General features: G+C 48.6%; 1 protein-coding gene across 1 annotated transcript in view; it reads right to left on the reverse strand.

Moving 5' to 3' along the window:
- Positions 1–12,233, reverse strand: part of KIAA1549 (KIAA1549 ortholog) — a 134,371-nt gene that overhangs the window by 36,297 nt on the left and 85,841 nt on the right. The window contains exons 13-15 of the mRNA XM_047695063.1: positions 7,030–7,235; positions 5,195–5,418; positions 4,166–4,319 (exon numbers count right to left, since the gene is read on the reverse strand). Coding sequence (XP_047551019.1) covers positions 4,166–4,319; positions 5,195–5,418; positions 7,030–7,235 — 584 coding nt within the window. The remainder of the gene's footprint in view (positions 1–4,165; positions 4,320–5,194; positions 5,419–7,029; positions 7,236–12,233) is intronic.

Raw genomic sequence — 12,233 nt, forward strand, 5'->3', positions numbered from 1 at the left:
CCTGCTGTGGGCAGGACCCCTTAGCCCCAGAAGTCTGTTTCCTTAAAACTAGGCTATACCGGGGCACCTGGATGGATCAGTGGGTTAAAGCCTCTGCCTTCAGCTCATGATCCCAGGTCACAATCCCAGGTCATGATCTCAGGTCACAGCTCAGGTCATGATCCCAGGGTCCTGGAATCGTGCCCCGCATAGGGCTCTCTGCTCAGTGGGGAGACTGCTTCCCTTCCTCTCTCTCCACCTGCCTCTCTGCCTACTTGTGATCTCTGTCTGTCAAATAAATAAGTAAAATCTTTAAAAAAAAAAACTCATTAAAAAAAAGAACTAGGGGGGCGCCTGGGTGGCTCAGTGGGTTAAAGCCTCTGCCTTCGGCTCAGGTCATGATCCCAGGGTCCTGGGATCAAGCCCCACATCGGGCTCTCTGCTCCGCGGGGAGCCTGCTTCCTCCTCTCTCTCTCTGCCTGCCTCTCTGCCTCCTTGTGATTTCTGTCTGTCAAATAAATAAATAAATCTTAAAAAAAAAAAAAAAAAAAAAAGAACTAGGCTATGCCAGGAAAGGTTCTACTAAGTGACATCTGTCAGCTAGGGATTCTAAGTATGGATTTGGGGCCCCAAAAGGGGATCTATGACGAAGCCCTGGAAGAACTCTGTGTTTCCTTCCCGGTGAGGTGGATAAAAGGTCTGTGTGCAGGCCCTTTTCCCACTCTTGGGTTTTCCTGGGCAGTAGAGACGGAAGACTGTGGCCAGGAATGTGTCATCAACCTAAGAGGAGGAATAAAAGGATAAGTGTCCCTGTAAACACATCCCACTGGTAAGTGAATGAGTCTTTCCAAAGACAGAAGGGATGCTCCCAGCGGTGGTTCCAGTAAATGACTACGCAGCTCTTCTTCAAAAAACAAAAAAGCAAGCAAGAAAGCAACGACAGACCGGCCCCGGATGGAGTCACTGCCCCCAGAGAGCAAAGCAAGACTTTCAGCCTCTCCCAGGAATGTGACCTTTAACCAGTCGATCTGGAAATTCCTGATCAGCACTAGTGAAGTAATCTGCACAACAGACCCCCCTCTTTTTCCCCCAAAGAAAGGTGACCTTGCCTGAAACAATCCACTCTTTGTTAGAAAACTTCCTTTTCTGCCCCCTTGAGTCTCTAAAAACCTTGAATTTTGTACTGCCCCCCAGAGTTCCTTTCTACTTGCTGGGTGGGGACACTTCCCAATTCATGAACTGCCAAATAAAGCTAATGAGATCTTCAAATTTACTCAGCTGAATTTTGTTTTAGAACACCACGTGGCAAGGAAGCGAGCGTGCAGCCACATAAAACACTGCAAGCCTGAACTGAGAGTCCAATGGTTTAACGTTTATAGCAAGAAACGGGCTGTGATGCTCTGAAGATGGGACTCATGAATCCCACCAAGGGAAAGAGCTGTAAGGCCATAGGATGTCAGAGCTTCTCGTTCTTTCTTCCTACAACAGTCTCCTCTCTGGGAGGCTCCACTGCCAGCACCTCCCAGGCCAAGAAGAGGTCTTGTTCATTTTTCTAAATCCCGACATCTGCACAGCGTTTCACAGACGGGTGGTACTGAATTAACAAATGGATTAACAGTGGTCGACGGATGTTAAGATTTACCCAGGGTCCCTATTGGAATTTGAATTCCGCCTTCTTGAATCTCAGTCTGATAATATCATTATTAGTCAATTTGTTTCCCTTGCACAGATATGCATCCACCTGTCATTTCTCAGAAGGACATAGGAATTTCTTCTTTACCTTCAGTCATCGGAAAGGATGTATCCTGGTGCTATCTGGCATCATTTGTCAGTATTATAAGAGAGTGACCAGACACCCTGGATGGCTGAGGACAATCTCAGCCTGTGCCTGCTGTCACTATAGAATCATTAATAGAGCCTTCTACCACTCTCCCAGGTGTCAGGTTTGGGTGGCAAGTTAGATCGGGGTAGACAAACTTTTTCTGTAAAGGACCACATGGCAAAATATCATAGGCTCTGAGTCACATAGTCTCCGTTGCTGTTAGAGAACTCTACCACTCAGAGCGGTAGCCAGAAAGAACATGCAGATGCACGAGAGTGATGCTGTTCCAATAAAACTTCACAAAAACCGGTCGCTGGCCAGATCTGGCCTGAGGCCCGTGGTATGCCGAGGCCTGAATTATAATGGTGACCCTAGTGGCCAAGAAATAACAGGAATATTTCTTCCACCCTAGGAGAAAAGAGCTCATAACGAAAAGATATTTTGAGGGTCAAGTGTAAAATTTATGAAAAAACATGTATGTGTTGCAAAATATTCAAAATGAAATACTACCTAAAAAAAAAAGGGAGTTCCACAAAAAGGCATTGCATTTGAGAGCACGTGCTTCAGAATTTTTGCACAAAGTAAAAAGTCCATCTGAGAAAAATTTCGTTTCAGGGTATCTCTGAAAAATGAAGCCGGCCAACTGCGGTGGTGCTCTCTGGGGAGGGGTTTCTTCCCACCAGCTGAAGGAGGAAACCCTCCACTCGCTGCTAAGAAAAAAGCAAGAAGTGAAAAGATGATCCCAGTTCCCCCAGCACACCCCCACCCCCCACCGCCAGCGAAGGCAGCGTGATTTCAGATCACTGAAGAAGACAAATGGAGAGATCAAGGGGAAGACACGAGACCCAAGGGCATCAGATGACAGAACTTGGAGCTACTTAAAAAAAAAAAAAAAAAAAAAAGAGGGGCCAGGATTGAGATAGCACTGGTGCAGATTTCCTTTGAGGGAAGGAGCTGGGCTGACTAGGGAAGTATGCAGCGGGCGGGGTGGGGGGGGAGGGGAAGGAAGCCCCCCACTTCTTCTAATCACTGGCTTCACACACCAGGCCTACAAGTCCTGTGGGAGACAAAAGCCAAAGCTTCAAGTGACCACTGTGGGGAGCCAAGGGGACCGTCCTCCCAGATGAAGGCGAACACCGCAGATGCCCAGACAACCACCTGTCCAAGACACGACCACAGCACAAGAGCTCCATCTGCTGTGAGAACCGCCAGCGGCTCCCCTGTCAGAGGCGTTCACTCGCGCCTTCCCCACCGGCTGGATTCATTCCAGGCAGGAGCAAAGCAGCCTGCGCCCTTCCAGACTGCACCCATCCCCATAAGCAGGCGCTGCCAGTCTTTAGGACGCTAGAAAGACAGGAAGTTGCCAGGGAAAAGTCTGGTTCTTTCAGATGATCATGATTTAATGATACTGAGCCCCAGTGTCATTACGGTGTTTGGAATATGTGTGTAATCAGGCTTCGCATCTTTCGGGGTTAGTTATTTGTGTCATTAGGAGACAAAGGCTAAGGGCACACAAGCTCTTTCCAAAGTGATCTTGTATGCTACAAACCCCTTCTCCAAGGATGTGAGGGCTTTTTCCTGATTTCTCTCTAAACAAGGATGCCTCTGTGAGTGTCTCTGGAAGGAGGAAGGGGTCTTGTGCAACAAGCCAGCCTTGCCCCGGCACAAGGCTCCAGGTGTCCACTGTGTGTCTGGTGCAGATGGAGTCGGCCACATCCGGAGCTCCCTCTCTGTCTGGGGGTGTCTCAGACCCTTGGGGAGGCGGGCCCTTTCTCCCCGGCTCAATGGGGTCTGTGTATGTGTGCCTTAATGCCATCAATGTCTGCCTTGAACACTTCAAGCAATTCGGAGTGGGCCCCTTTCCGTTCGAAAACAAAAATATCTAATTCTGGATTTCTTAGTTTCCATTAAGCTTTCTCTTCCATTCAGATCACACACACACACACACACACACACACACACACACACACATAAAATATCTTCTTAGCCCTCCAGGAACAGAAGGGAGAAACAAAACTCTAAATATCCCTTCTATTACCAAGAAACCCAAACAATTATCTGACCAGGGGATGATAAAAAACAAAAAAACAAAAACAAACAAAAAACCTTCTCTTTTCCAGTTAACCTCAAGGAGTACCCACCCCGAAGCGTTAGAAAACGGGCTTGCATACAGAAAGGACCAACGCGAGAGCTACATTTCCAGGGGGCTCTCTCGGCAGCCCACTGGGCTCTGTGACCCACTGGCCGCCTCCCCCCATGCCTCAGGCACGACCACCGCACAGGGCCACAGCCACCACTGTTCACTCTCCTCCCCCTAAGAGCCACCCTGCCCTGATCCCAGAAGCAAGAGTCAGCATTACGTACCGGGCAACCCATGTAGGCAGAGTTGTGCACCCCAGGGGGCCTTTTGTAAGTGCCATCACTGTCTGTGGTGATGAGTCTGTCCTTCTCAGCATCGCCGGGACAGCCATTGACCTGGTGTTTCCGGCGTGGTTTGGGAGATCGCTTTATCCTGGAGCTTCCGGGGAGAAAAAAGGTTATCTTCGTAGGAAATAAACCTTCCTGCCCGTAGCTTATCAACTACACACTAAGTATTTTCTGAGCCTCTGGGATATGCTGGCCACTGTGGTAAACACCACACAGGGTACAGTGTGTGAGACTCTGACATGAGGAAGCTACGGTCCACCTGAGCATATTAAACGCATGGAACAAGAGAAAAGGGCAAGGTCAGTGTAGCTACTGATAGCATGGCTGGCTCTCCGGCAGAGATGGGTCTTGAAGAGCAAGTGGGATCTGACAGAGGGGAGGGATATAGGGAGAGGGCGGGAGGTGAAGGCTCCACCACCCTGAGGGCCAGAAACAGGAAACAGATGAATGTGGGGGGCAATGAGGGACCCTCTAGTGGGGAGACACTGTCCCCACTGCGGGATGGCGGAAAGCAGCCAGAGTGGAAAGGCAGGGCCCCACCTGTTGCAGGAACACAGGCTCCACAGGGCAACCAAACCACGGCAGGTGTTGAACAGAGCAAGACGTGAATGAGAGCAGTGATGAGCGAAAATGCGGTGCCTTAGGGACAGGGGTCTGGAAGACCGAGAGACCAAGACTCTGAGGGCAGCGGTGGGAAAAGAAATGGACCTGCCCGTGCCGCAGAGGTGAAGGTACCAGGAGTGAGGGTGAGGGGATACGGAGGACGGAAACCAGGGGGCAACCATCTGAGAAACTAAGAGTGACTTCCGATTTCAACTAGCTGAAGTTCAGGAGGCAGAATACACCCAGGAACAAGATTCTGTGGCAACTGGAGGGGCCGGCAGGTGAATGAGAACAGCCCCAGTGGGAGCAGAGCCCTCGGAGCCTCTGAAGGCAAAGCTGGGGGGCCCTGTTGGGGAGGCGCACCTCTTCCTGGGCTCTATGAACACAGAGGGCACGCTGGCCGTGGGGTCCAGGATCTTGTCAATCTGCATCTGCGCCCTGCGGTACACGCGGTGCCGCTCGCGCGTGTCACCCGAGGACAGGTCGTCCACCACCGGGAACTCGTAGTGACCGCGGCGCTTGGCACGGAGCCGGATCTTGTTCCGATGGTGCTCGATCTCGGACTTGTGCCGCAGGGCCGTCTGGATCTGCACCGCCAAGGGGAGACAAGGGAGACACATGGAATGTTCTGGAAGCTTTCTGGCCCCCATGCAGAGACAGCATCTTGGGAAGGCGTCCCTTTCCCCCAGACAGCCGTCCCAGGATCCTGTGAAGCGGCGAGGGGTGTGACACGGACAGCCACACCCACACATGGGGGCAGAGAACCTGCCATCCCCACGGGCTGGGTCCCATAGCCTGCTATGCATCAAGAACTACATTTTAAAAAGAGAGGAAAAGAAAAACATGGCAATGTATGCTATCAAGTGTGGGCCACAGGCCTGGTGAGCACACGCCCTTCCTTCTTTCCAGCAGATGGAGAATCCGCTCTAGGGCGGGCACAGAGGCACATGCAACCGGAGATGCTGGAGACAGGTCTAGGTTAGGACGGGGCTGCGCAGGGCTGGGGCTCCCCAGCATTGGTGAGCAGAGACAGCGCATACCACCCCATTCCCACAGCGCACATTCTCAGCAAGAAGGAAAGACCGTTAAGAACTCTAGAACTTCTGTAAGAGGATCTACTTTAAGGATCACCTTTAAGCAGGGAGGGGGTTGCAACTGTACCAATTCTCTACTACCTCACCCTGGCAGAACTCACAGCCGTAGCAGGTGTTTCTTAGAAGCAGGAAATGGACAGACATGGAGCTGCCTTAGGTGCAACCCTAAACGGGCTTCACTCCACTCACTGTCCAGCCCAGGACAAATCTCTCACGACCCAGTGAACAGTGACTTGGCCTGGCCTTCTGGTTCCCAGAATCTTAGGAGGAACGTGGATCTAATTCACTCTTCCAGGATTCACTGGAATAGGATTTTACAAGGTATTACTGAATCCTTGGGGCCAGAGTGGATCTATTAGGGATCACAAAGTCTACAGTGGTCCCAAGATCACCCCACGTTCAAAGGTTCATTAGGAAAACTCATAGGACAACAGCAGCTAGTCCCATTTATTATAGCAAAATGATGCAAATCAAAATAAGCAAAGAGAAATGGCATGTGGGGGGAAGTCTGGAGGAAACCAGGAGCAAGCTTCTCAGAGGCCTTCCCCAGGAGAGTCACACAGAACAATGTCGCTTCATTCCTCCAGCAATGATTATGAGAACGCATGTGAAATGTCCAGCAAGGAAGCCCATTAAAGATGCAAAGCCCAGGATGCGCGTACTTGGGGCCGGTCCAACAGGCTCCCTCCGCGTAGCATGCGCCAAAATTCCACAGTCCCGGAAGGAAAAGAGATGTTCAGATAAGTCATACTGTTTGCATAAACGATCTGGGTGCGATGAGCCGCTCTGTTCTGGGAATAGTGGGAATGTTTCTGAAATGTAAATTCCCAAACACCAGCCAAGGGCCACAGCAGGACTCCTGAAGGACAGCGGGCTTTGCGATGTCAACTCTCTGCACGTCTGCCATACGCCTACCCGTGTCCTTGAATGGCACTGGATCTAAATAAAAACTCAGCTTCATATTTAAAACAGAGAATACGTGTCAGCAGCTCCTCGTCTCAGTAACCTTCCGACACTGCAACTCCCACCTGTTTTTAAGCACTGACCCAATCAGAATGTGAATGTTTAAAAACATAAATGTGCTTTTTAAAAAAGAGCAAATACCTCTTTGTTAATTTTGTTGGTTTCAGCCACCCGGTCGGCCAATCCAGGGTGCTGGACCGGAGGTGCCGGGATGGGCTGCATGGCAATCAGCTGTATCTTACTGGGGACCCGCCGGCTGGCCTCCGAGGACCGGGACAGCCTGTCCACATGCTCGAAGATGGAGGCCGACGAGTGCTGCTCATTTCCCGAACTGGGCGGTGGTGGCCCTGGAGCAAAAGGGGAAGCAAAAGCACAAATAAGTAAAGCCATCCTAAAGAAACAGCAAATAATTGGTCCTCACGCTACTTGGTGCCAAAACGTGCCCTGTTTTGCCTAAAGGTGTTTCAAAGTCTTTAGGAGGAGAAGGAAAAAGGCAGGAGCCGCACAGCGAATCACTAAGCAGCTCACGGAACTTTTAGAGAAACACAGACAGCAGCTCTGACCTCCCGCTCTCATCTGGAAGGAAATAAACGTTGTCACCAAGGCAACGATACTGGGAAAAAGACCGGAGATGAAGGGAGTGTGGGTCTGCAGGTACAGAATGCGTCTGGCCTTTGAGTTCTGATTCACCAAGAAAACCAAGGTGAAGACCCATGAGAAGAAAAGGATCCTACGTGTGGGGGATTCGTTCCCACTTTAAAAAAAGAAGACTAGTACCCCTAAAAATCGTCGAGGGGGCTGGGTGGCTCAGTCAGTGAAGTGTCTGCCTTCGGCTCAGGTCATGATCTCAGGTCCTGGGTTCGAGCCCCATGTCGGCCTCCCTGCTCAGCAGGGAGCCTTCTTGTCCCTCTCCTCCCAGCTCATGCTCTCTCACACTATCTCTGTCTGTCTCTCTCAAATAAATAAATAAAATCTTAAAAAGATAAATAAAACAGGACAGAGTTGAACAAAACAGTAGGAAATATTAGCAGCTATTTGACATGACGAACGAGCGCACATCAGTGGTATGTAAGTCTTTGTACTTCCTCTCCGTGTGAATTACATTCATTCGTTACCCCACAGGATTAGAAATGGTTGTTGCAACTGTGAATGAATGACACCTCTGGTAGTGAGGAGGCAGAGTTGTCTCGATTCAGGCTATTCTGGGGCTTTCTTTCCCTGCCCTGGGCAGGGAGGGAGCCTATCTGTGCAACACAAGCACAGCTGGGCACCACCATTCATCTGGTGGCCGCTGCTCAAATTACAGGCAGGATGCCTAAAAGGAGGTAATTAGCTTCTCCACATAGTCTAGCCTGGCTAACTGTAACTTTTAAGAAAACTTACAAGGTAGCAGCAAATGTCACAAAGGGGGGGCCATTAAACTACTGACACTTAAAGGTGAGACTGCTTTCCTCCAAGAGGGTGAAAAGACCGGGACACACAGATGACAAAGGAAGAATGCATCCCCTCACCCCAGCAGTGCTGTGTGCCTGCCTGGGTACCTGCGAGCTGCAGGCCTGGGACCAGCTCCTGCCTGGGCCCTGTTCCCGCCCCCAGCCGTGGTCATAGCTCGTCGCTCTAGAATTCACCACTGCACCCAGAGACACACGAGAAGCCCAGAAAATCATCGAGCTTCCATACTGCTCAGAACCCAGCCTTTCTAATATATATATTTTATAACTGGGTTATTTTTATTGTTGGCCGTGTACTGCATACTTTAAAAAAACAAACAAACAAACAAACAAACAAAAACACCTGGACAACAATAACCAACAGCGAGTACAACTGGAGACACAGATTCATGGGTGTGAATCTGCCTTAAGGTTAAGTTTGGAGGCTTTGGATAAAAACCCATTTCTATTCAAATATTACAAAACAAAATTGTAATAATAGAAATCGGAGTATGGGATACCATCGATGGAGCAGAGCGACAGAGGGAAGGGCAGTATCCACTGCTAAAATGCTGAACCAAGGGGCGGCTGGGTGGCTCAGTGGGTTAAACCTCTGCCTTTGGCTCAGGTCATGATCCCAGGGTCTTGGGATTGAGCCCTGCATCAGGCTCTCTGCTCAGCAGGGAGCCGGCTTCCCTCTCTCTCTCTGCCGGCCTCTCTGCCTACTTGTGATCTCTGTCAAATGAATAACTAAAATCTTTTAAAAAATAATAATAAATTTAAAAAATAAATAAATAAAATGCTGAAGCAATGGGACACTTCCAGAAATACGAACTTCATTATCTGTGGGTGAATACAGCCAGAGGGCATCATCACCAAGGCCCAGGGCCCCCCAGTTACTATCCGGTGAGGCAGGGATCCCATCTCTCCCTCCCACTCCATCCTGTCCCAGCACCTCGGACCCCAATCCCAGAGCGCACATCTGCTGAACACAGGACTACACGACCAGTCACCTCAACTAAGTTTATAAAATGTTACCCCAAAGAGACAAAGAATTCTAATTTATGACCTCAGCTCATTTCATGAATAAGCACTCCACAATTACCTGGAAAACTCTGATGTGACAGACACTCAAAACAGTTGCTGTGCAATCTCTCTAAAGCTATGAATTTGCGTTGCAAACCTTTTTTTTTTTTTTCAAGATTTATTTATTTGAGAGAGAGAGGGCAAGCGAGCAGGAGGGGCAGACGGAGAGAATCCTCAGGCAGACTCCCCTGCCAAGCACACAGCCCGACTCGGGGCTCGATCCCAGGACCCTGAGATCACGACCTGAGCCGAAACCAAGAGTTGGAGACTCAACAGAGCACGCATTCCTGCATTGCCTACTCTTTCACACGTGCCACAGTGGATGTCCGCTCAGCTCCAGCTACGAATTCCATTCTAGAATTCGGAATTTGTGCAAGTCTTATTAATGAAGTTCCAACTACTTCAAAATCACACTCTTGCCCACACGAGTTTCACAGTCCTTACCTATTAGGTGGCTTCCTGCTGACAGAAGTGTGGGGGATGTGGCATGACACAAGGACAGCACAGTGGGGGCACAGTAACACTGTGAATGCCACTGCCTTCACTCGAGGAAGGTGCGTCACCTCCCTATCTCGCTCTCCACAGCTCTGCTAAAGGGAACCCCTGGTAATGCTGTGACTTAGTCTAAAACCATGATAACTAACACAGTGACATCTGAGTCAGTAACCTCATAAAGGTCCATCCATGGATGGTCATGTGTATATCATGGTCCAGCTGCCTTCCACAAACAGTCAGCTGGGAAGGGAATCAAGCATGACCTCTAATGGACCAAAACCAAAACCATGCTCTTTTCTCAGTGATCACTGCCATGTGGGTCCTGGAAATGTCAGAGGACTTGTGACATCCATCAAAAGCCTGGCCAAGGAGTGGGAAGGGACGCAGGTGGCCATGCCACCTGCTGTGATAAGAGGGGACGTTGGCCCCAGGGCAACATGGAGGAGGGACCCGAATGGTTCTCAAGAAACTGACTTGCCACAGAAGAAAGACTTTTACATGATTACAAAAAAATTCAAAAGCTAGGATTAGAAACTCGCAATCTTTTCTCTAGGGTATTTAATTAAGTTCTATGCAAGCAATAAAATGCCTTCATGGCAGCTTTACAGAAATAAAGCGAATTGATATTTACAGTGAGAAAATCATCTTTCTAAAACATGAAAATAACGTCAGACTGTGGTGTCTCTCCAAATCGTAAGAGCAGCAGCTAAGCTTCTAGAACTCACGAAAACATCAAGGGCACTGGCCTCCTGCCACAGGCAACTCAGTCCCACACCTGACGTGCTCACTACCTGGATTTTGGATATACAAGGATGGTGACTTTTGATTTTTGTTACCTACGCAGAATACACCAAAACTGTTGGGAGTTAAATGTAAGAACAAAAAGTGAGATTTTCTCAGATAAGCAATTAACAGGAAAGGAGAAACTCCAGAGCAGATTCTTTTTTTTCCCCCCCCTCAAATATTTCCTTCCTGGGATCAAAATTAGATTTTAGTCCTGTCTATCTGAAACAGAGCACTTGTCTTCACGGTGCTAGACAACTTCTAAGATTCTGTGAAACTGAATCCAAAGAAAAAAAACTCTTCCCTTATTCTAAGGGGGTTTTCTTTAACATCAAGAAGGAGCTGGAAGGAATTTCAAAAATGAGCTAGTTTAGTCACACAGAAGCCCCAAAGGCTGAGGGACTCACAAGGTTACACACATGACAGTGACATATCAGGCCCTCTGGCTTCCAGCTAGAATCTGTTCATTAACAGAATATGGCTCGTTCTGTATTGCATTTTCAAACAAAGAAATTTGCGATGACAAATGTTTAAGTATAAAAATTAGCATTAAAAATGATATCTGAGGGGCACCTGGGTGGCTCAGTGGGTTAAAGCCTCTGCCTTTGGCTCAGGTCATGGTCTCAGGGTCCTGGCATCCATCCCCATGTCGAGCTCTCTGCTCAGAGGGGAGCCTGCTTCCCCCTTCTCTCTCTGCCTGCCTCTCTGCCTGCTTGTGATCTCTCTCTGTGTCAAATAAATAAAATCTTTTAATAAAAAAAATAAAAATAAAAAAGTAAATAAAAAATAAAAATGATATCTGAGGCATCCCATTCTTCTCTGCATTACTAAAAGAGTCCTGAGATATAAATTAAACTCCAGCAAATGTAAGGGCTGTACTCACACACTCATTTAACAGAATCTGTGAAACTAAAACCAAACTACCTCGCCATCACACCAAAAAGTGTCCCTAAGTCTAGTTAGAACCTGTGGGCCTAGTCTGACCATAGAGCGTGAGGTCTACAGTACAGTCCTTTGGGGTGGACATGAAGGTCATTCCAGACCTAACAAGCCAAAGACTACAGACACAAATGCGCTACACCGTTCGATCACACGAACTACCTGCGGGAAGAAGGCTCTAGCAACAGGACCAAACAGAATGCATTTGGACCCATGATAAATAAAGGACCTTCTGGCAGTGACAGCTGAGAAAAATCCAGAATTGGATCATAAGAAGGTCCCTAAATGCCGGAGGTAGTTTTTGAGACTCTGGTTTTCATTTGATTTCTCCTGTTCTTCGGGAAGGAAAACTATTAGGACTCTAAACTAGAATGGAACGTGGCTATTAACCTCAAAACACACTTGAGCGATCCCCTAACCTCTAGCATGGTGTCCTGCCCCCATCCAGACACCAGTTCAACATTAGGCAGTGATACTCAATGCGGAGAAATTCACCATATGGATGATGAATATTCCCCCGCAGACTTTTTTTTTTTAATGTCTAGCATTTGAAGTAGCATAAAACCTATCCTCTTGGAATCTCATAATCACTACGTTTAACACGGAGAATGG

The sequence above is a fragment of the Lutra lutra genome, chromosome 11, assembly GCF_902655055.1.
Source record: "Lutra lutra chromosome 11, mLutLut1.2, whole genome shotgun sequence".
Classification (NCBI taxonomy): Eukaryota; Metazoa; Chordata; class Mammalia; order Carnivora; family Mustelidae; genus Lutra; species Lutra lutra.